A 25,171-nucleotide genomic window follows, 5' to 3' on the forward strand; every position below is an offset into this window, starting at 1 on the left:
ATCAAATGAAATGAGGTTGAACTGAAGCTCAGAGCAGAGCACCTCGATAGCACTAGAGATAAAATTTCTACACGCAGTAATTATTTTCAAAAAAATAAGTTTGGAAGTGATCTGATGAAGAAAATGGGTACTCAGTGACAGCTTTCCGGATACTGCTATTTACAAAACGTAAACTGGTCATAAGCTAAGTGCGAGAGTATGGAAGGCTGTCAAACGTTCATTGTCTCTGCAGATGGTACGTGCTTGCTGAACTCCGGAGTTGTTCGTATGACTTGCATCGGCTTCCAGAAGGAGGTGATCTTTTACTGTATCTTTATTGAGAATGGCAAGAGATGAACCTTTCCTATGTTTTCTATTGCACTGCTTTCAGTGTCGGAGACCATTTTACGCCCATCCTGCCCATCCACACGCATGATTGCAATTGTGTCCTGCCAGTTTTACGCAAATGGTAACATTTTAGGTCCACTCTTGGGACTGTAAAACTACCACTGTCTCCTGTTGAAGCGCGCTGAGGGATTGAATGTCTAGAGCGGAACACAACGTTGCTGTAGGAGCAAGAACAAAAATGTTGTGGAAGTTGGGGAAGGCTGTTACTTCTGCATTACCCATCAGTGGAACTGCCTCCATAGTCTTGAGTTAGGGTTTTGATGCCCGATTAACTTGAAAAAGGAGGGCAGAATGGAGAAAATGGAATGTTACTTAACTGTTTGAGAAGAAATGATTTTTTTTTTTCTCCCGCACTTGGCCGACTTAAAACTTCCAAGCCACTGCACAGCCTGTGACAAATAAATTTGAATTAAATTTCAGCTCACTAAGTGTTTCCAACATAAATCAACTTCTGCACAAACAAGCACAGAAAGGGTCTTCCAAAGCGTGATTTAAAGTTGTGTGCTAGCTTTAGCTTAGATAGAATATATTTTGTGTCAGTGTTCAGGGTAAAAAGAGGTCTGTGTATTGACAGAGAAGCTAGAGAATACTTAATTAAGCATTGCAAGGGCTGACCTTTTGTTTTACAGGATATTTTGTATAAACCGTAGCGGCTAGTTTGGCTGCCGTCTTTAAGACTCTACATAGTAGTGCTTACTGATGCAAGCTTTCTAACAGCTTAAGTGAACATTTGTATTATTTCTCTTAGCGATTATTCAGAACCTTAGTGACTGAATAATACTGCTGTCTTAATCCGTAGTTTTTGATTAATGTTTCAGGCCTTGAATTTTTTAAAGAAACGTGGTCCTTTAATAAGTGAAGCCATTCATGATAGCTACAACAGGTGTCTTGTAGCTGGCTTGCTGTCTCCAACATGCGTTGATGTCCAGCCATCCAGTTTGAGTCAGGTGAGTGCGTATCAGGGAATCAAGGGGGGAATACATCCATCTTGTCTGACAGGGCTGTAGAGGCTACAAGACATGATAATCTGATTTTCCTGTTATTTGCAAGTTGCGTTGAAATGCAGGTGTTGACTTGAGTTAGCAGAAGTTACAGTATTCTTCAATCCAAACTAGCGAGTTTGAGTGGGGGCAGCACTAAGAGATCTGCGTTGAGAGACCCATCTCTTAATTCCGTGCCACAGATACGCACAAGGAAGCGTGCAGGCAGTGCTGGTCATGCGCACCATAAAGCATCTTTCCCTCACAACAACCTTCACCCCATCGGTTTCTCAAAGCATTATGTTCAGTGCAGTAGCTGACTATGGGGGTGTCTCACTCGGATGCGAGCTGTTGCAAACATCAGCTTGCTGCACTAGACGTGATCACTTGCTTCCAAGGAATTGGGCTGTGGTAAACAATTACTCTCGTCAGCTCTGCCCGACAACTTCATCACCGCTCCCCCTCATCTTCCCTTCATCAGTAGGCTTTCCTGCAGCCTCTCAAAGCAGATCTTCACCTCTGTAGCCTCGTAGCCCAATTTACTCTGCTTAGACTGCCCCCTTGTTGCTGCAATGCCTGAATTGCCTTTATCTCATGACACCCACTATCTTCTCTCTGCTTTGTCCCACCATAGTGACTGCACCCCCCTCGTCACAGGTTTTCCATTTGCAGTGCACCAACCTTTCTCTCTCATCTGAAGAGTTTCATGAGAGACGGAGCCTTTGTGATGAACAGCCCCTCTTCACCCAGGCAGGATCTAAGCTAAACGATTAGCTAGCTAGTCGTCACACAGTGGAGCCATTAGTAGGAAGGGGAGAGCGGTCTTCTCACTGCCCTCATCTTCCTGTCTACTGGATCGTTCACCAGATTTGTGGAAATGCGTTAAGGCAAATAACACTTCTGCACAGTGTGGTAGCTAAAATAAGTTTCTTGGCAAGCTGCCCTAGCCCATAGACTGCTTATTTTGCAAGCCTGACGTAGACTCTTAAATGGGATGTTCTGATGTCAGCTCCGGTTTGGAAATAGCTTGGGCAATCAAGACGTGTTTTAATAACCTTTGCTGAATTGTGGCCATACCGTTGAGAGACTTGTTATGCATTTGAGCAGGGGTTTCTTTTGAAAGTTTGTAAGACAAATTTCAGAATTAGGGTCAAGAAGCTGGGTTTGGAGTTTTGTTTGCCACCGTAAGTAGTATCTGGTGTGTTTCCTTGTCTGAAACCCGTTTTCAGAAAAAGATGGACATATCATATGTGTATTCCAATGTGTAGAAATTGCTTTGAATGTAATGATTTTGCCTAGAAGGGAAAGCTACTTTTGAATGTGTTTAAAAAAACACATTAAAAAAAAAACAAACAAAGAAAAAAAAACAAAAAGACAAAAGTAAAATTTTGTGAAGGGTCATTTCACCTGAAAGAAGTATCACAACACCAGCTGAAATAAGCTGCTACTTAATAATCGCACGTCTGTGCATAGCTGTGCGTTATCCTTCTCAAGGATTACCACTGCATTATAATACAGTATTTGAGCAGCCTACAATTTAAACCTATTAGAATTTAAATGTTTCACGTCTTCTTCTGTCATTTTAGAAAATGATACAGTTTTGGGTGTCTGAACTGCTTCATGTCTTCAGAGTCTAGGAAGCTGCTTGACCTTAGCTTCCCTGTTTCCGTGCAAGCGTTGCACCGTTGTCTTTGCTCTGTCCCCTTCACGCATTCCTGATGGCAAACTTCTACGCGCAAAATGCGTGACGGGTATTAGCAGAGGACGTTACCGGAAATAGTTAATTGGAACTCGGTAAACTGAGACTATACTGCAGAGGCATGCAAATGAAGGTTAGAATCAGCCTTCAGTAAGTTGAAATGTTAGAGGAAAAGCTTAACGTGTTTCTCAGACCAACAAGCAGTGCAGCCTGTGGCTAGAGTTAAGAAAAGGAATGTGGAATTAGCTGCGTGTGTACTAGTGGACTGTGTGATGTCTGAATGAGTGTACAGTTAGAAACAAACGCTTGCTGTTGCTGGTTCAGATATTGAAAGCATGTAAGATTCTCAGTTTATTTTGTCGGTTACGTTTAGGAGGAGCAGTTAGAAGCGGTATTGTCAGCTGCTGTGCAGACAGGTTCTTTAGAACTGCTGACTGGATGCATTAAACATTGGGCATCTGAAGGTAATACTTCTTACGTTGTTCTTACGTTATATATTTTTCTAGTTTGCAGTTGTCGATTCATTTCTTTTTTGTTTTCTTTTTTTAAAGCGCAGCCAAGTTCTGCTGCTAATTTACAGTTTGTTCTTGAGTGGACATGGAAGAAAGTGATCTATGCAAAAGATGAGTTTGACCAAATATGTGAGTACTAGTGTAGTCATTCTGCACACACAAAATGGTTCTTTCTGACTGAGCTTATTCAGGAATGTGGCGGTATATGGTACTGCACGGGGTTCTTTAAGCGTACTTTGAAACTCTGAAATTGCTCTGAAGGCTAATGATGTAATATTTATTCTTGAAAAGGTGTTCCGCTGTTTGATGGCTCTCGCAACTTTGTTGACCCGCAGACCTTACAGTCTCTTCAGCACTGCCAGTTGCTTTTGAGCAACCTTAGCACGGTCTTAACCTGTTTTCTAACAGAAGCACAAGAGCTTACTGAAAAAGGTTTGTAATCGTATCTATGAAATCTTTGGTATGTTTTACTAAGATTTGGAATTATGCTTGAGTTGTAAGTGTGGAAAGATGAGCTTCTGTTGGTTTTGATGATTGGAAGACAGCCAAATTTAGCTGGGAGAAGGGGCTGAAATCTGAGAAGTTGGGACTACCACTTAATATGCGTTGATTTCAGGGAAATAGTTGGTTGTGGAGTTCATGCAGGTGGGTAGGGGAGGCTACATTCAGCAAGAAGCTGTGTAAGCAGCTGGGTGGAGATTCCAGCAACCGGATGTGGTAGCGCTGCAAATGATTCCTTTTAATTCTTAGCTAGCAATTCATAATTGCATGCGAATGTTGTATTGCAAATTGCTAGAAAATACAAAGGAAGCACACATGAGTAACTTGTGAAGTAAGTTACTTGAGCTTCTGTAGCTTTTTACGTTATCACTTGTCCTTGGCATATTGAGGGGAAAAGAAGACTATCCCTTTGCTACGGTAAAAATCCCCGCTACGTGAAAAACAAATGTCTTATTCGTGAGTGTATTTAATAGTTCTGGCTTTAGTTTTTTTTTCTTCTAACCTTTAGTGAATCTGGTTCTTTGTAGGGGTTGCTTTTTTGGTTTGGTGGTGAATGTGGTTTTTTTCTTCAAATAAGAAGGTGCCACAGAGTGAGAAATGCAAAGACCACGATTTCTACCGCGTTACTTCTATACTTTCTATTTGGGATGATGAAGGGGGTTTTGTAAAAATGAAAGGAATTGGATAACAAAAATCATCTTATGCCTTTTTTTCAGGTTTTACAGACTTGACAAACAAGCAGGTGGTAACTGGCCTCCTTTCTTTGTATGCACGAGTGGTCATCTGGTTCTGTCGATCCAGTCTCCTTCCAGAGGGTTTAGGTAAGCATAAACTGTAATACATTTGTAACAGGGAGACTATCCAGTAAGTGATTCCGATGAACACATGCTTAGCCATGTTTTTGTAAATGTTTTGTCAGTGCTGAAGTTCTGTTGGTGAAACGGAGATTTTACTGTTTTTTTCAAATACATAGTGCAGAATAATGCAAGCAGTTTCTTTCCTGGATGATCCTTAGAAAGAGCAATAAGCCTCTGACTTGAAGGAGTTGCTTGTGTCCACAGCTTGAAAGACTTGGGATTTTAAACAAATTACTATTCCACCAGAGATAGTGGAATGCTTGTTTTTACAGCAAAGGCATTACCTGCGTGTTTGGAACTTTTTATTCATTGCTTGAGGAAAAAAGACACCTCGGCAATACTTCTTTATTTGGGTGGATTATAAAGTCTATTGTCAGCCTTCATTGTCTCACAGATGCTCACATGACATGTTTAAGAAACCATTCCCTTTGAGAATTGTCCTTTCTGTAGTGAGCTTCTGCTTGCAGTACATGTTCTGAATGCTACCTCAATTGTAAACTTGAAATGGCACTTGAGAGAAGAAGGAGTTGAGTCTTGTGTCTTACCGCTCCGTTAGCAAAGGCAGAAAGAGGATTGGCTTCTTTCAAAGTTGGAGGCTTGCCTGTGCTTCTTGAGGCTTAGCTCGTATGATCTTCTGTCTTTTTAGTCAAACGTTTTAGTTTCAAAATGTGATATTGCTGCTTTAACTTGCTTTTACTTTATTGCCTGTAGATGATGATGCGCGTTTGGGTAGACCTTTCTACAATTACCCTCTGATTCAGAGCTACTACACTGGTCATCGACAGAAACTTGAGCGTTTATCAAGGTAAGCCTTACAGGAGAACTCGAGAACACTTCCACTGCGAAATCAGAAGTGGCAGTGAGTGGCTTTGCTACCAACAGTTGGTATTTGCTCTGCTTAATGCAGTTGCCGGCAATCCTCTTCACTTCAGTGATGCATGCGTTCTCTTGAACACGGAGGTTACTTTCCTGTGTTACAATATTTGTATATACCTCTGCTTAGTACCGTTTGTTGGCATCATCGTTTCTTGGTAGCGTACTTAATCCAGCGGCCAATCTGTATCATTTGGTACTACTGAAAAAGGTCATGTGTTCAGGATAGGGTCAGCGATCTCCCGTTCAGCAAAGCACGGTGTTCGCAGAACAGGTGTTTTGGACAGAGAAGAAAGCAAGTTTTAAACCCCAAACAAACCTCATCTCGTTTATTGACTAGCGAGCAAGGGTAATAACTGTATTGGCCTAAATCACAAGTACATTTGTGTGATTTGATGAGATAGTCAGAGTTCGATGTAGTTGGCACACCTAGCACTCTACTGGCTGTTGGATAAAAGTCACTTGCTGAACGTGAACTCTCTTTGCTGCACTAGCTCACTAGCATATAGGTGATATGCCTTGGATTAGACGAGAATAGATTTTTCTTTGGAAATTGTGCTGAAAACTAAATAAAGAGCTAACGAAGCTTAGGCTATGGCACCGCAAACAAGAACAGGATGCTGCAAGATGAGTTAAGGTGCAAGCTGCGGTGTAGTAGCTATTGACTTTAAAGTTCATCTTACTTAGCTTACTTCTCAAGTAACTTACATACCGGCTCAGGTGTTCCTTAGAAGCATACAACCTCCAGTGTGCTCTTTCTGCTTCTTATTACGGGGAAATTAAAGGGTAGTGTCACAGTCAGCCAAAGATTGCGATGGACTTGTGAAGAAAGCAGTTTTTAAAGGTTCACCCATCCATGGTTGTAATGGTCTGTGCACAGAAACATAATGGGTATGTGCATAGAAACATAAATGCTGCTTAAGATGACACTAAACTTCACCTGTATGCTCAGCTTTCTGGAAACAACTTTTTTTCAGTAACAAAAGTGAGATGCTGAGAACAAAATCTGAACTTTCCGTGGTGTTGTCTTCTCACAGCTGTGTATTGGGACACTCCAACGGGAGGCATTAGACTTGCGTTAAAGAATAGTCCTGGTATTTTGATACTGTTCCCTTTCCTCTGTTAGACAGTAGGAGAGTGGTTATTTCTGGCACATAAAAAACTTTGTTCACACTTCCTTTGTACTACAAGTAAGACAGCAAAAGAGAAAACCTGAAAACGAAAAGGTCCCTTAGTAGGGGAGCTTTCCAGGATGTCTGTTTGGAACTCCTCTAATAATTCAGTATGATCTAACAGACGTCTTTCATCTGACTCAGACATTTCTTTCATGTGCGTTTCAAGTCATAATCATGCCTTTGTGTGTTTGTCACTTTCTTTGCCTCATGGGAGCTTTTTTTTGTTTGGTTTGACTGGAGGAGATCTGTTACACTGAGAGGCTGGCATTAGCGTTTGACTCTCCAAATCCTTGCTACCTTTTGTTCCAGAGGAAAATGGGATTCTGACTGCTTGATGATTGATGGAATGGTTTCCCAGTTAGGAGACCAAGTTGAGAAGCTGTGGCGGAGAGATGAAGGAGGAACTGGGAAATACCCACCTGCTAGTTTACACGTGAGTGTTATGTTCACTGAAAACAGCCACGAACCCCCCAAAGCCCCACCCAAAAGCCAATGATTCATGAAAGACAGGAGTTTTTAAAAAACTCTTGATTTTTCATTTTCAGGCACTGCTGGATCTCTATTTGCTAGAAGGCATTGAAGAAAGCTACAAACATGCAATTGTATCCTTTCTCGTTATTTTTACTACACCTTCAGCACACGCACATAAATGTTCTTAAATGTTTGTCACCTGCGCGTTTAATAACGTTTTTGAATTTATGCTTCCAACACAGTGCAAGTGAAAACATTTAGTTTAGAATGAAGTTGTGGACAGGAGCATTGCTTTATTTCTTTGTACTGTGGATTCTTTATGATTTTTTTTTTTTAATGTTTTGTTGCAAAGTCTTTTCTGACATGCGAAAACAGGTTTACTGAGAAATGTTAAAGATAAAAATCTCCCTTGGTTTTTCTCAAAACTTAGCACAGTTTTTAATTATTGAAAGCACCCGTATCTGTAGCAAACGGCTGCTTACTAGGATGATGCAGTAATACGTGCTGCTTGAGAGCAGAAGGATTTCTAACCGGTACCTGATTTTTGCCCAGTTCATCCGTCTTCCAGCCCAGATAGCAGTGCTTGCTTTTGTTCTGTTAGACGTGCAGGCACACCGAATAAGAAGGAGAGAGAAGAGAAAAGTCATTGGGCAGAAACTTAATTTTTAAGCTGCTGAAATATACAGAATTACTTTTTGTTGTTTGCTGCCTAACCCGAGAGGGGAGCCTAGAGAGCAAGGGGTTTAAAAACGGTTGTACCCCAGAGCTGCCTTATTAGAATATGTCCCTAAAAACAGATGTCAGAAAGAGAAAATGACACTACCGATGAGTGATCCGCATACTGTTTTAAATCCCGTGTCAATCATTCAGTGCTACGTTGTCTTGTAAGGACACCTTCATTTACATTGTTCTATGTACTCTGGAAATGAGGAAAAAAACCACTGGTAGAATTTGTTTGCTTTAATAATTAAGCATTGGATGTTCAGGTGTTTTGAATGTCCAGCTGGTAGCTCCAGTGACTAAAGAGGGAGCCTGAGTTTGTAACAACGGAAGTATTTAAGTATCTAAAGTTAACCTTTCTGAATGCCTTACAGAAATCAAAGAGTATTTCTTTCTGGCTACTTATTCAGAATGCAGTTTTGTGGTTAGGACCTGACCGTCCTCAGGTTATAATAGCTCCAAATGGCAAGACTAATACGGCAGTATTTTCTGCTTCCTACCACTTGTATATTCTGATTTCACTGTGTTTTTCAAAACGTGATGTGATAAATGTTTGGTCTTCCAAATTGATTAGCCTTAACTAGATACTTGATGTCAGACAATTTACTTGCTGCTAGATATCATGCATTCCTTTCCGAATAAAACAGAGACTTCAGTCGACTCCTTCCCAACTGCCTTTGCTATCCCTTGGGGACTTGTTAAGCTTGTTGAAGGTTTTTGGCTTCTAGATCACAATGATTACGAAGTAAGTACGTTACAGTTCAGTTAGACATCCCTTACAGTCCAAAGCTGTAATCTGTAAAATGATTTTAAAAAATCGGTGCTTAGCTACTAACAGGTGCTACCACATTAGAAGCCCTTTTGTCATACTGCTACGACATCTTCAGCAATAAGTTATAATCTGAAATTTTCTTTTAGCCACTTTGACGGGAAATTGATTAAAACAAAGAAGAAATCAACTTTAATAATGCTTGATATTTGAATTTTCAAAGCCATCCATTTAGGTTGTTTTCAGCAGACCGATGGAGCGCTTTCTCAAAGACAGTGTTTTAGGTACTTTAAATATTAAAACTATGATCATAGCAGCAAGGTTTGAGGCAGAAGACTGCAGAAGTGACTGTTCAACCTAATTCACGTTCTTTCTGATGCTGAAGGTTGTTCTTTGCCTGTCACGAAGTTAATATAGCTGTTTGTCTGGGAGAATAGCTTATTATTTAGTAATGTATTTATAAAAAGTGGTGTTTGTAGACAGAGATTTGGTTACTCTGGAAAAGTGTGAATTACTCCTTTTAAAACACTCGCTTTGTTCTGTACGGCTAACTGGATTTTTTTTTTTTTGCAAATACTTGAGAATTTTTATCTATAGTAGTTAGTCATCTAAGTTTATTTAACACACGTCCACCCTTACTTAAGATACTTTTGAATGTTCTTGTGGCGTGCGTGCATGTGCATATCATAATACACCTGACCTCTAACCTCTACAGAATTCACTGGCCCTGCTCTTTCATCCAGCTACAATCAAAACTGTGTCATGGCAGCACAGGAGAATTATTCAATCCCTGATGTGCCAAGGAGAGCGTAGGCGAGCCCTCAGATACATACAGATGATGAAGCCAGCAATGTCAAGCAGCAGTGAAGTGCGGCTTTTCCTCACTGTGTTGTTGTCCAATAGGTAAAGAAACCTATCCCACCGTTTTGGCATTCAAATATTGTGAAGGGTGGAGAACAAATAATACGAATCACCATGCCCTAAATTCCCTTTAAACTCTGAATACAGTCGTTTGGGGGCATCTTTTTGGTTATTCTGTTAATATTCCTTTACATCTCAAAAAATTTAATTACAGGTGCGTGGTGGAGGCTTGGGGTCTGTTGCAGCAACATGCCACCAGGTTAAACATCAAAGAGCTGTTAAAACATGTGTATGAAATCTGTCAGGAGATGGGACTAATGGAAGACTTACTGCAGCTACCTTTCACAGGCACTGAACAAGTAAGTGTGGACACGAAAAAAATCGTAACGGTCTCTTTGAAAAGAGAAGAGGCAGAATCATGACAGATTTTTGAAATGTGTTATTTCTCATAGGAGTGTTTGGAGAAGATTTTACAGAGCAATGCTGCTGTTCGGAATCTTAGATTTCCTTTAGACCACCATGTGCAGCGTGCCAACTATATCCCAGCGCTGCAGTCGAATCGTTCAATGAACGTTAATCTTACGGTAAGCATGAAAGTTCTGTCAAGTGTGCAGGTTTCTGTTAGGTGTTACTAACCATTTTTGGTAGTAAATAAAATAAAAATCAACGCTTTGTTTTTTATACCATTCTTTGAAATACTAGGAATAAGTTTCTACACTTTCCGTTACAGCTGAACCTAAAAGTTGAACAAAGTATTTCACTACTCCAAAGCTACTGCGTGAAGTTATAAACTAAGTGTTGCAGACCATTGTTGACTCCACTTAAAATAGTTTGTTTGCATCTAAGGAATAATGGTTTAGATTGCTGAACGCTGTTTGTGTCACTCCTTTCTGTGGCATGAAGAGTATGTTGTACGTCACCTCTTGAATCTTGCACACAACTTTATTTTTCTAGCTGAGAGCAGTCTGGATGCCAATCCGCAGGTAAAATCTGTGTGCTGGTTCGGTTTTCTTTTTATTTCCTCCGGTTATAGCATGAGCTCTGCGATTCCACAACTTCTGTTTTACCCCTTTGATGACAGAAATTCTTATCTAACTTCTGTTTCTCAAAACAGCCAGATTAAATTTTGCGTTTTGCGAACTTCTGTTATGAATCTGTGATACATTTTCTGTTTTCCGGAACCATAGTTTTCCAGTGGATCGCACTTATAAGGTGGTCTTGGAAGGTTTAGGTCCTGCATTTGAAAACATTCATTCGGCCAGAAGGTGTGTGTAGGTAGCCTTTTCTTACTCGTTTTAATATTCACATCGTTGCGTCCACTGTAATTTGCAGTTGCCCTGAATATTCAGTCATCTCGGACATTGGTGTTTCAGGAAAAACAAGGGAAAGCCTGCTATTTCGTAAGCCATTTGAAAATTGCGGGTGAGGACAAGCGTATCGGAGTAAGGTTCTGCCGAGTGCCAGAATTGTTTCAGCTTGAAGTTGTAGGTTCTGTTCTTGTCGTAGTCTGCCTTGCCCTTTGCTGAAATTACCAGGTGGAACTGGTGTGTGCCGAGGAGTAGAACTTGCTGCTCCTCTGTGCAGTGGCAGTATTTTACAGTATCTGTGGAGGAAATGTATTCACTAATTAGAAATAGCAGAGATAGTTGTGTGCAATGAACTTCTTGTAATCAGTTACCTTCTTGCTTTATGCTTTTTGTTCATCAGAATGATCGTGAGCCTGGCTTGAGAGAGAGAGCAGTTGCCAGGAATTCTACATTGCACCAATGTGGCAAGATCCTTCCTAGAGTTCATAGGAAACTGGCCAGAGAGAGAGCCAAGCCTTACCACTTGCCTTCATCGGTCTCAAGAGAAGGTAATTTCTTAGAGGAGGGAAATACAATGGACAACTGACCACGACTTTGATCACGCAAGGCTGATATTTTTTCCCCTCTTGCTTTACAGTCGCAAGAGCAAAGCCGTTATCAACAGTAACAAAACAAGCAAATGCAGGAAATGTGCGTACAAGAGCAACGTTCATCAGTAATGTATTGTCCAAAATTGGAGAAGTAGGGGTAGGAAATGAGCAGAAAACCAGTTGCTCACACCGTGATAGGTAAGCAGCCTTTTAACAAAGTTTAGTCTTGAGCTGCGTGTTTGGAGAGAGAGAGAGAGAGAGAGAAATCCACTTGAATTATGTTAGTGTTTTGGAGGGAAGGGGCACCTGAATAAAGCTTTCTTTGGCTTTTTTGCACCTACAAGAGATAACATTTAAGAATCAATTCACTGTAAGTAATACCTGGAGCGAGAGTTCTTCTGCTATGATAATCTCATTTATGCAAATACATCTATTTACATTACAGTAAATGTGTTTACAGAATTTAAGGTAGCTGAAACGAAAACCATGATTGCCAACAAGCTGTTGGTGTACAGGTTTTGGTAGACTTGATTGTGTGATCAAATAGTAATCTTTTACCACTTTGTGCCCAGTTTCTGCTTCGTTTCTGCCTTTTTCTTTTTTTTTTTTTACTCAAAACCAGGCAGAATCATAAAGAGCAAAAAAGAAGCTAGCAGTTGTCAGGTGATTTTCCTAGAGGTAGTATATTCAAGGTGAAACTTGAATTCTGGTACGTTTGGACTTGAGGGGAGTGAAAGTCAGTTACGTTTTCCTTTTAACTCTAGGCCTAGAGCTACAGAACCACCAGTCATAACACGTCCTCTCCCTGATGCAGAGTTGCCCGGTGCATTTGTTGGGACACCCGTTAACAAAATTTAGCTTTGTACCTGTTAAAGAAAAGGTCGGCTTGGGGACACAACTAAGTGGAGAATTTGAAGTGGCCCCAGCATTGAAATGCAGAGGAATTTTCTTCTGACATGAGAATTACATCACTTGTGCAACGTAAAACTGCATTACTCTTGCCTCAGATGGCAGGGATTTAGGAAATGAAGTGTGACATGTCACGAAATAATGAAAAAACAAGAGAAGGCCTGCAACTTGTTCATGGGCCTGATACATCAGCCCAGCAGTGAGGGTTCACCTGTATTTCTTGTTCATTGAATGTTTTTGTTATGTATCATCTCAGATGTCTTGAGCGCAGCATGATTTTATTTCATGTATTTATTTATGTTCATATTTTCAATTGTGTATCTTCACAGATTGCTGGATTTGGTGGTTCGTCCTGTTCCTTCAACTTCTGCAGCACAGGGTGGTAGCTGGCAGTCACCATGCGGCGCTTCTACTTCATTCACGGCATCCAGCCCATTGAAATCAAATATGCTTGGTTGCACCTCACAAAAGAATTTTTCAAGAGCATCAGAGCTGAATTTACTGGAGACACCTCTTGTGGTTAAGGTTTGTGTTTTAAAAAACAGGATCAACCAACCGAACCAAAAGCCTGTAAACTTTGTTTAACATGAAACCACCAAAGTATTTAACACAAACCCTGTTGGATTCAGACTGTGGAATATTTTCAGCATGCGTGTGGTTATTGGACGTAGCATCCTTTTGGAAGCAGGACGTTGGGAACAGTCTTGAAGAGGGAAAGTTTAGTTCTAAGTTAACTGCCGTACGCACATTGTCCCATAGCTTTGTGAAATACTTTGTTCCGTGCAATAAAAACGAGTGTAAGTTAAAAATTGGACTTCTCAGTACACATAGATCCTTAGAGATGCAATTTGTAGCTTAACCATCTCACTGTTTAAGTGCTCGATAGCTCTGTGGCGTTTGACTTGCATGCCGACAAGCAAGAGTGTATATGCTTCATTTTCTTAATCCACTTAAGGGAATGACAACGTAAGTGATGCCAGTTAAGCGATGTCAGTCTCTGTCAAATTCAGTGATGGCTTTTTGCAGGGATTCTACGTATTGATGCTTGTGACAAGAAGATGCCATATCCTTGTTTCTTCAGGAAATTAATTTGAACGCTAACATTTTATGTTGCATTAATAAAAATAAAAAAGAGAAGAAAGAAGCCAAAAGAGTCATAAGAAACATAAAACGCATGGGTTTTTTTACCATTCAGTTTTTTGTCCCTTTGGAAAAAACAGCAGTGCAGAGGCTAAACTTTGTCCTCTCTGCTGGTACAAACTCAGTTTAATTTGAACTAATACTTTAGTTGTGTGCGGTGAACTTCTTGTAATCAGTTACCTTCTTGCTTTATGCTTTTTGTTCATCAGAATGATCGTGAGCCTGGCTTGAGAGAGAGAGCAGTTGCCAGGAATTCTACATTGGACCAATATGGCAAGACCCTTCCTAGAGTTCAAAGGAAGCTGGCCGTAGAGAGAGCCAAGCCTTACCACTTGCCTTCATCGGTCTCAAGAGAAGGTAGTTTTTAGGGGAGGGAAATACAATGGACAACTGGCCACGACTTTGATCACACAAGGCTGATATTTTTTCCCCTCTTGCTTTACAGTCGCAAGACCAAAGCCGTTATCAACAGTAACAAAAGTTTTGGCCACAGCTGCTTCTGGTTTTCCTGCGTTTACTCCTCGGTCTATTCTCAGATCCAGCCTTGGCACTACACCGCTAGCAACTCCTTCTGCATCTCCAGGACGATCTCTACCTCCTCCTCTACGGGCAAAGGAGCGTAGAGTATCTTTCAGGGAAGAGAACTTGAATGCAAAATGGACTGTTGGGGTATGCTGGCCTGTAGTTAGTGATCTTTATAGTTAAAGGCTTTACAGACTGTGATTTGATTTAGGATTTTTTTTTTTTTCAAGTTTTCCAAAACTCCGTATATTGAGAACTGGAATAGCAAATCAGAACGGCAGACTTGAATTTGGTCAAAAAAGGTTATGTTAGACCTTCTGTAACATCACCTGCCTGCAGGAACATATTCATAACAAATACCAGCGACCTTGGTGGTTTTTACTCCAGCATCACTAGGCGCTGTGATTGTTCCAAATTGCATGTGTGCAGCTTCCCGCTATACCTTTTGAAATGGTGGTATGGCAGGAAGGTAAGGAATACAGATTGAGTCAGTTGTTTGGGTTCGTTAAGCTTTGTGAATGAAACACCTCTGAAAGCAACAGAAGTCATGAGCCGCATTTACTTTCAGTCTCTCTTTTTGCAAGGCCTGGGTTTCCTTAAGTTATGGTAAAAATAGACTGCCGATGAAGAGAGCTGTATGGCTGTCTCTTCTCTAGCCCTAAAGTTCTTGGTTTTGCTTCTTGCCTTGCACCAGCGATAGCATTCGTATAGTTGTCAAATGAAGTCTGTCCACCTGGAAGTTGCCCCCTTCTGCTCCTCCTTTTGTTCTGTCAGGTGGCTTCCCTGATTCAGCTCGTCATGCAGTTGCCAAAGTAGTGTACCAAACGGACGGGGGCATGTGCTAGTATCTACCTGTAGGAGCTTTCCGTACCTGTACTAACAAATTGTCTTCACCTGTTTTTATCGTAGCTGTTATTGCCTGTTATAAAGAGCTACTCAGCTGTAAGAAGAGGCTCTCTCTCCTGTAGGAAGTTCTTAGTAATAGTGCAGTGTGGCCGGATTAATTTACTTGTTCCACGCCACAGGCATAGTGAACGCTACAATATGTTAGTAGTGCATACAAGCTGAAAAGGCAAGCATAAAAAAAGAGAAACCTTGGAGTTACGATTTTAGGTATGCAAAGCTCCCTCTTCTTGAAAGCACAGTAGTGAACCCAATGACCAGCCTTGAGATGACAGGGTAAGCAAGCACTTACAAGGCCCACTTCATCTTAATTCTCCAAGGTTGTGGAAACTCAATAAGCAGTCAACAGTGTGATTGGTTTTTACACTCCGCTTTAAAAGCTGAGATAGTGCTAGCATGAGAACTAATTTTGTAGCGCCTTGCTTAAGGTGACACTTGTAAAACTGACAAATATCGGTATATATTTGTTCTTTTTTTTTGTCTTGCTTTGACAAAAAGCATATGTGTGATCTTGATTGTGAACTTTCTTTTTAAAAAATAAAGGTAACGGAAGATAATAAAGCACCATCTGGAGTTTCATCTGAGCATCATCACGGAGCGGTGGAGGATGCTTGGTCTGAAAGTAGAGATAAACCAACTCTGTTTCCTCTGAGCAATCCCGAGGAAGGTGGTGCTGAAGTGGAAGAGTCTGGAGATGGTTTGGAGAAAACGGATGTCAGCAAAGAAAACAGTAACTTCTCTGCCAGGTCAGACCAAGCTGCTTTGGAGTATCGTGATGCAAAATCACCTGGCAATTTTGAAGATGAAGTCATCTTTATAGCTGCTAATCCAGCTAATTCTTCCACTGAAGAAACTGCCGATTTTGAAGAACTGGAGAAGGAGGAAGACAGTGAAATAGTTGAAGAGAAACCCTTCCCGATGGAACAACCAGATTCATCAGAACTGAGAAAAGCAACTGGTGTGTTTCCTGCTATGATAACCTAAGCTTCTGCATTTTTCAAATGTCTTCAAAAGGCTAAATTACTGATGGGTGCAACAGTCCATGATGAGCATTCACAAATGTCCGAGGCACTTCCTTGTCCTAGGCTTTTAAAATTGCCACTGTGTTTTGAGCCCTTTTTTAGGTCTCGTGGACATTCTGAATGTATACTGCTTTTGGCTGGCATTTCTTGTGTGTAATTGCAGCGGAGAGGCAGCAGCGACTTGTGGGAGTTTTGAGAGGGGTACAAGTTGAAAACTTAGGCTTCTGGTTCTGTTTTAGGGGTACTTCTGTAGGCTGCAGGTTTTTTTTACAGCACGTTTAGCGTATGGCGTGCTTTGACTAGATAGGTAATTTTTTGTTGTTTTGTTTTTTTTCCCCCCTCGTTAGTGCTCAGTTAAATAGTTTTCTTTGGGAAGTGAGTCTGCTTGTGTATCTGCTTCTCATTACAGCTATGCTTGCTCCTTTTGCTGGCTCAACAGCTTATGCAGCCTTTTCCAAACCTGTTTCAGCTGGTCTTTGGTAATTCAGCTCAATTCAACTCATTCAAGCCAGTGCAGCTGCTGAGGATGTGTTCATATGAGCAGGTCTGCTGGCAGATTAGAAGAGATGTCGCTCACTAGCTGGTGAGCAGTGATGAAGAGCAGGGAATGACAGTAGTGCAGGAACAGGGAGAAGATGTGTAAACACAGCTACGGTCAGGATCGGACAAACAGAGCTCAGTCCGCTCAGCTCCTTATAACAAAAGTTTGCTATTCCTGGGAGAGGTATGCAAGTGTCGGAGTTCTGCGTCCGAGGTCTCGAAACAGTTTGTAGCGGGGAGCGTGTACTCCAGTATCAGCGCATCATATGCAGCCTGATTCAGTCCTAAGCCTGAGATGATTCCGGAGGATCCTGGAGAGTGACTGCTGCTCCTGAAGCTCCCCAGCTCCTTTTCTTTTTCAATAAGAGCAGTGCCCAGACAGGGACTCCGTGTACATGGGTAAAAGGGGTTCCCCAGGTCTGAGTGTTTCTAGTAAGATAGGTCAAAACATTTGCCTGTCCGATTTTAGCTGCCCTGTGTTTGGACAAGAAATCAAGGGTGCTTTTCCTTAAAAATAATGAGAAGGTCCTAATCATTAAAGAATAACCTTATGAAGAAAGTTTGTCATTGCCGGACTATGGTACAAACAGTTCTGTACAATTTCAGTACTCCGGGAGCGTTAGAGGGCAGTCAGTATAGCTCTTGTTTGGCCTGAGCTAGCAAAATTATCCCAGTCCTGCGTACTGTCTGCAAAGGTAATTGTTGGATCTGGAGGAAGCAGACGGCAGAAACAAAGAAGAAAAGGAGGAGGGTGTCTCTAAAATTTGGCCTGTTGAGAGAAAAACAGGCTAGCAAGCAGTTGGGTTTCAACACCACCAGTCAATCGCTAGAGAAAAGAACAGGAGACAACCCTAGATGCATTCTTGTAGAAGAGGGGAAATGAAATCAAGAAAGGAAAGAAGCATTGCTGGGATGAGTTAAATATCCAAAGAGAAATAAGAAAAACTTATGACCCAATTTTAAGAAGGAGAGATGTTTCCCAAGGTTTTTATGTATTAGGTCAGTACCATATCAAGTTGAGTTTGTAAACAGAATGTCAATGGCCATGTTGTTTTCTTGATGGAAACTGTGCATCAGACTTCTTGTTTTACTGGACAGAAGAACTCAGACCTTCTGTGCATTTGAAGTCTTGGTAGCGTTCTTTTGTTAGATCACCATCCTAGGTGAAATGCGTTACGGCTCTCTTGAAAATCATATGAGCATTTTAAAAGAAACGATGTTAAGTGCAACAAGGAAGTCACCCATCTGTCTGTTTTTGTAGGATTTGTGGAAGAATCAAATGCTGACCGTCTTACCCTTCCTGAGGATGGTAAATGGTTGTTTAAAGCTGCTGAGGCTGCTACTTCTGGGACTGCAAGTGAAGGGTAAGTTTATGAAATAGATACACCTTTAGGTTCACACAACACGTGACTGCTGGCTTTCCTGAGTTTGAAAACTATGATTTTTGAGCTGGTATTGGTTCTCTCCTGTGTTCTTAAATACAACAGGTTTCCTGTTCCTTTCTGTCTGTGGACAGAACTAATGTGGCATGAATAGAAGTCAAATTGACGAGCTGTCAGTTTGAGCCTTTTTTCTCAAATCATTGCAGACCCCAAAGTAGTGGGATAAGGATTTCATTCAGCAGGCTATATGCACCTTCGTACAGTTTGAGGGGGTTACTAAGCAGATACTGTGAAGAGAAGCCCTGCTTTTGTCTGAATGTTATGTCGGTGAAAATTACACCTGAGATTCCTGTAACTTTAGTGGGTTTATTGTGGGGCTTGAATATTTTCTGGCAGTATTTTATACACTCAATTTCTATTTTCTGTGTGTGGTCGATTAGCATCTATTTGTTTCTGGAAAGGGAAGCCGTTTTCTCACCAGGTACTTTAAAAGCTGCAACTGCTTAGTGAGAGACCTTAGCGATGAAATAACCCTTAATTTCAAGCAGTAACTTACAGTGGCACAAACTTTTGTTCAGTTGGTTCTAGACCTCGAGTATGGCAGTTGCACTCTTTCTACAGAAGACAAATAATATATTATTCTTTAATACAACTCTGTTGTTATGTTATTACCCAGTGTGAGATAGCTGGGAAGAATGTTAAGTACTTGATTTGTTGCACAAGATGAGTCGGGAATTGAATGTCGATGTGTTGGTAAAGGAATTTCTCGTTTTTCTTAGTTTTTTTCTGTTTGGAAACTTGAAGACTTTACAGTGAGAAAGTAATTTGTAAAGCTCTTCAAGGTTTGTGTTGAAGCTTTATGATGGATTTCTCTCTTTCTGTTCGTGCAGTGAAGCAAACCAGCAGGAGTCCAAAATGTCCTCTTCATCAGAAGAAAAAGCCATACCAGTTGCAACAAACCCACAGCTTTCTGAATCCCTGCAGGCAGAGGGTGAATGTACGTACAGTATGTGGGAGATGTCCTGTGAGTTAAGGTAGCTGAAGGCCTCAAGTAAAACGTGCAGTTTGCCATAGCGCTACAGGTGTCTCAGACTGAAGTAGTACTAGCATGTTACCGCTACCTTTCATTAAACTGTGGAGAGAAGAATACCCTCCTCAGAGAAAGTCCTTGTAGCAAATGCATAGCCAATGTTCCTGTTCTGGACAAAGGTACTGAGAAAACTGGTAGAATGTAAAATGTTAGAAGGAGAGATCATTATTTATTTCGGTGTTGTACACCACTAGTAATTTGTGTGCTATGGGATCTGCTGCTTGAGTTACTATTTTGAAAGATGATGCATCCCTCAGTATTCAGGCTGTGAAGAATAACTAGCTCCCAGGTAGATGGTTTTGGTTTCTAGCGCTTGGGGAAAGCCCGATGTATGTGGCAGGATGGAGAACTGTATTCTTGGCTCCTGCTCCCTCTGTTACTTCCTGTTGCTTAAACGCATCTCATTTATAGAGCAGTTAAGTTAAAATCATATAAATCTCTTCCAGCTGTGATACGTATCCTTGACAGCGAGGAAGTGGCCAGTACTCATTCAGAAAATTGCCTTGAGGGGAAGCGTGTGGATTTCCCTGAAGAACGTCACCCAGAAGCAGCTGGAGATGAAGGAAACGTTCCTTTTCCACAGGAAGAAGTAACTGTTTCTAACAATCTTCCTAAAACTGAGGAAATTAATGTAAGTAAACTATTTTCCCATTTTCTACAAAAGAGAAAACACCTTGCAAATTGAGGACAGTCCTGTCTAACTGACAATTAGAAGGCACGCAAGTGTCAAGTTTCAGTGTCAAGATATTTCCAGCTACCTAAAACTCTTTTGTGTGTGTGTGTGTGAGAATCTGGGGTTTTTAACATCTCAGCTTTGTAAAATATGAATTTTAAAAGGTTGTTCACAAGGGCTGAAAATCAGAGCCAGAGATTCCTCAGTTGTCACAGGTTTTCCCCATTGTTCTCACTTCTGCTGGGGCCGATGAGTGATTTGGATTCATTGTGGATGTCCTCTAAGTACCATATAGAGTATGCTGTTGATTTCCTGTAGGGTTGTACTCACAGGAATTAGTAATAGTTAGAGTGAAATACAAACTGAAAGGTAGGCGTAGCACAAATAGATTGGTCTTAAGCAACAGAAGATGCTTTTCGGTGTCCCAGATTTCAGATGAAGTTGAATAGGCAGTCGCTTACGTCGCTCGTCTCGGCTTTGGGGTTTAGGGCAATGCTCTAGAGAAGATGATTATAGACTTGGGAATACATAAATCACTCACTTGTGGGAGTAAATGGAGAATTTGTGATGGGAGGAAGGGAGCCGGTATGTGAGACGGTCACAAAGCTGCTGCAGTCATTCCTGTAGCAGTAGAGTGAAGGTTTTCCTGCTTTCGTTATGACTGGTTCTTACTGAGTTATACGTAAACATGTCTTTTTGGCTTGTCTACCTGCACTGAATTTAGGACAAACTACTTACTACTTTCTTGGTCGTAGATTTGTAAGCATAAAAGGAAAGTTTATGCAGACTGAGAGGGTTGTCAAACATTGGAATGTGCTGCCCAGGGAAGTGCTTGAGTCACCATCCCTGGAGATATTCAAAAAGCGAGTGGACAGGGTACTTCAGGACATGGTTTAGTGGGCACGGTTAATGGTTGGACTCGATGATCTTGAAGGTCTTTTCCAACCTAAGTGATTCTACGATTCTATGATTCTATGACTAGTATTTCTCGAATTTAGCTTTGAAGCGTGGCATGTTGCTAGATGCGTGTTGTGCAACTACATGCACTTGTTCTCAAATTTGCGCTAATACCTCGCTTGCAGTCTGTGCTCCCTGCCGTGCTGTTAATGGCCGGTGGGAACCGGGCTGGAGTTACCCTGTTGTTGTACTTTGTAACGCCGGCTTATGACAGGGTAGAATTGCTGGTGGTCGTGAAACTAGTCTGGTATTTGTACTCGGTATTGCCGTCACCTTCGTACTTCGGGAGCTATCCATCGGAAACTATTAGTAATTACAGCTTTTAGCTTTTTTCCTCGGCGAGCCCGCCTATGGGGGCATCTCCGTACTTTGGGTGCCATCGCCTGGAGACTGTTAATGATTACACTTTTTACCTTTTCTCCTTGGGGAGCCAGCCTAGGGAGGAGAAATCTTCCCGCATCTTCCCCTTCTCTGCCAGGCTAATTACAATAGTGTTTGAGGACTTTGAAAATTTGCATATCCTTGGGCTGCTGAAACCAGCATGGTCCTGTGCGAGGTCTCCTGCATGTCGTGCAGGTCTTGTTTAGGGTTGAACAACTGTTTAAGAATACGATAAAAGATGATGCTTTAGCAACTTTTGACAAGGCAGGAGGCAAGAAAATAAGCAGCTTCTATGGAGACTCCCGCTGAGTGGCTTCCTCCTTCTGCCCTCTTTGGCTAGCACTTAGAGGCTATAACTTAGAGGGTTGGGCAAAGGTCTTCACGCGTTGATTAAATTACCTTGGCCACCTGAGTCACTTGAAATACATAACAGAGACTACTTTTGTTCTCAGCATAAAAGCTTGAGTGTCTCATGTGGCTCTAGCAGGAGAGAATAATTGCTCAGTATGGGGAGCTACAAAGGCTGAGATGGAGGTATTTAGAATCTACGTGTTGTCTCCTGCAATCCAAGTGATTCCTTGAAGTGCGGTATTGAGTTGTGCGATGCGATACCTGGCCAGTTTGACTAAGTGTTGCGGTGACAACTATGATGACCAAAACTTTAAGCTTGGGGGACATCGTTGTACTTTGCCCCGTTAGATGCAGAGTCGGTCACTCTGTGTGGATTTGTAGTCAGTCCGGAAAGTACTGCAATGTGATGATTACTGCCAGCTGGGTGTACAGCTTGTATTGTAAAACTGCTCACTTTGTTCACGGGTGGTGGCAAATCGTTAGTCATGAACAGAAGCATCAGAAATGGAGCATGTGATTGCATGCACAGAATACTCTGTTCTCTGTCCCTTAAGCGCATAAACTTTTCTCTGTAGTAGAGAGTACATTGTATGTTTCTAACTTCACATTTGGTGGTGATCTGAAAGGAAAAGCAGCATTTCACTGTCCTCAGCTTCATCTAGCTCAGCCCGAAGTTAGTCTGTTTGGTAACTGATAATGCATTAAGAGACATTTTTTAACTTTAGGTTATTGGAGATGGTGCGGTTAAGGCACAAACCTCAGAAGAAGCACCTGAAACATCACCATATAGTGAACTACATCCCTCAGGCAATCTTCAGTACAGCTATGATACTACAGAGCAACAGTTTGCATGTCATTTGCCTGATAACAGAGATGGTGAATGTGATGCAGCTGAGGGAGATGGAGAGCTTTTTCTATCTCAGTGTAATTTTACTTTCGTCTTGGAAGGAGAAGAAGGTGAAGCAGAGATGGGAGACCCTACATTAGTAGATGCTTCTAAAGCAGCTGGCACAACAACAGAGGAAAAACCTGTCAACAGTTTAGGAAATACTGAAAACCAAGAACATGTTACCAACTCGGTGTCCACTGTAACTAGTGATCAGGCATCTCAAAATATTGCAGAGTCGCTCCCGTATGTGCCTGAACCCATTAAGGCAGCTATTGCTGAGAACTTACCGGATGCAATCAAAGACACAAGAAGTAAAGAATTTACATCGGAAGTTGCAGAACAATCTATTCATGAAACCATAGGTAAAAAGGTAACCGGATTCCAGAAGGCAAAAGCTCCCTTAAGAACTGTGCCAGAAGGAGTGGAAGACGAAACCAGCGTACGTCAAGTAGAGTACGGCATCGCTCCTAGAACACGTGCAAGGGGACAGCTGAGTAGAAGTCTAAGTACTCCATCGGCAGGCACTCAGCAGCTACTGAAGACAGGCAAACCAGGTCTGTTTGCACTGTCTCCTAGGAGAAGTACCAGGCGAACGAAAGAAGCACCTGAGACTTCTAGTCTTCAAACAGAAGAAAATGCTCAAGAGGAGCAAACGCTTGTGATGCCTGTTACTCCTAGGAGAGGCAGGAAGCCTAAACCAAGTACTGCAGAAAAAGTAGAAAGCAGTCTTTCTGATGGACAAACATTGTCCCTCCCTACACAGTCCGTAGCCGCTACTCCAAGAAGAAGATTAAGGAGAGCGAAGGAAGCTGCAGCTGAACTCTTGGGAGAGGCTAATGAGGAAACTTGTCTTGCTGAAGGTAGCATTATCGCTTCTGCTACTTCCCAAAGGACTAGAGGAGGGAAAAGTTCAGCAGGAGGTCAAGAAACTGGCCAGACTGACACTGGTCATAAGATAAAAACGTCAGTCAGTCCCAGCAGAAGTGCAAGAAAACTGAAAAGCGTTAATTTACAATTTATGGAAAACATTGTCAAGGCTCAAGAGGTGCGGCCTAGTGCCCAACTCCTTTTACCGGTGGCAACTAGAAGAGGCAGAAAAAGAAAGATGAGTTCATCAGAAGTTTCAGAAAATTCTGACCTTGATCTGTCTAAATCATCGCTTCCTCAAACAGAATTCAAACTTCCTGTCACTCCGAGAAGAAGTGCTAGGAAGGGGGCACAAAATCTCCTGGCAGACACAGAATCTCTCTCTGCTCAGAAAGACACGTGTGCAGGTGGGAAAGTGGGAATGCTTGATACTCCTAAGAGAAGAATAAGAGGAGTCCCACATGCTAAACTAGAAAAAACGGATGCTCCTGAGCAAAGAGCTGCCCAGCCAAACGAGGAATCAAGCACACCCAGGACTACAGTAGGAACAGGGCGTCGGGGCAGAAAGAGACGATTAGCGTTGGAGGAGAGCACAGAGGAGGAGGCCTTCCCCCAGGGACCTGGTGGCAGTCCTATGATGCTTGAGTGAAACCCATCAAAATGTGCTGCAATGTTAAGATCTGTAATGGATCGTATTACAAGAACATGCCTAGTGTGTCAATAAAGCCGCAGATAACTCTCAGGGTTGTCAGTGCAATACATTTATTTGCTGGAATTTCATCGGTTCCCATGTAACTAATCAGAAATAGCCTAGGTGTTGATTTCTGGTGGGGAAAAAACCAAGCTACAGGCAGAAACCAGTCCATAGTTTCTTGTGAGTTGTTAGGCAATGCTTATAACCTATTAGTCTAGGCCAATCTGAAAATACGAAGAGAGAATAGGATTTCAAGTAGTAAGACAGCATTTGCTTCCTATTCCGTTTGCACTTTTGTCTTCTATGCAAAACTTCCAGGTTTCCATTCCAGGAATGCTTTTTTCACCAGAGCAGTCAAGATCATGAGTCTCTTTGATATGCCTGGAGATAAATGTATCACGGTTCCTTTTGAATTAAAGCTGTTCCTAAAATACAATGCATTTTCCAATGCACTGTGCTGTGTGGATGACCAATCTGTGAGGTAGAGGGAAAAATGCAAGTTACGGTCACTGATGTGGCTGTTCGTTCAGGTCACTCACTCCTTGGCTGTGACTCTGACCTGGCAAGGTCCAAGAGCAGGCTTATCCCACAGCAGTCATTGGTGTGGTGTGCTTTGCTGTTGCACTTGGTTTAAATCCAGACTACACCGTGAATTCTTAGTGAATGACTGATTGCTTGTATTTTGATACTACGACTGCAACTTCAATACACAGAGAGAGAGAAAGGTGAGGAGGTAGGTGTGCGATTTCTATGAGCACCAACAGCACAAGCGTATGTAGACTCCTTTTGGAAGCAGGACGTTGGGAACAGTCTTGAAGAGGGGAAGTTTAGTTCCAAGTTAACTGCAGTACGCACATTGTCCCATAGCTTTCCGAAATACACTCGTGTTTATTGCAGGGAACAAAGTAAGTTAAAATTGGACTTCTCAATATACTTAAGCCCTTAGAGAGGCAATTTGTAGCTTAACCATCTCATTATTTAAGTGCTCAATGGCTCTGTGGAGTTTGACTTGCATGCCCACAAGCAAGAATGTATATGTCTTTCCATTCACTGCCATCAAACTCTTCTCATGTAAGGACATAACTGACCAATCTTCTGGGTGCTGATCTTTTTGGCTTTGCCTACCTGAACAGAATAGTTGTGATCTCA

General features: G+C 41.7%; 2 protein-coding genes across 2 annotated transcripts in view; one reads left to right on the forward strand and one right to left on the reverse strand.

Annotated features, from left to right (window-relative positions):
- Positions 1-25,171, reverse strand: part of LOC138688635 (saccharopine dehydrogenase-like oxidoreductase) — a 71,924-nt gene that overhangs the window by 36,474 nt on the left and 10,279 nt on the right. The window lies entirely within an intron of this gene.
- Positions 1,158-24,052, forward strand: LOC138688777 (protein ELYS-like). The gene is given in 22 exon segments (XM_069801296.1): positions 1,158-1,334; positions 3,440-3,530; positions 3,618-3,707; positions 3,870-4,010; positions 4,796-4,900; positions 5,648-5,741; positions 7,294-7,417; positions 7,530-7,586; positions 8,774-8,920; positions 9,660-9,847; positions 10,020-10,164; positions 10,258-10,389; positions 11,513-11,660; positions 11,750-11,900; positions 12,467-12,553; positions 12,917-13,140; positions 14,224-14,420; positions 15,720-16,134; positions 18,000-18,102; positions 19,011-19,117; positions 19,657-19,841; positions 22,298-24,052. Coding segments are annotated over 22 exon segments (4,824 nt in total). The 5' UTR covers positions 1,158-1,196.

This window comes from Haliaeetus albicilla, chromosome 13 (assembly GCF_947461875.1).
Source record: "Haliaeetus albicilla chromosome 13, bHalAlb1.1, whole genome shotgun sequence".
In the NCBI taxonomy this organism is placed as follows: Eukaryota; Metazoa; Chordata; class Aves; order Accipitriformes; family Accipitridae; genus Haliaeetus; species Haliaeetus albicilla.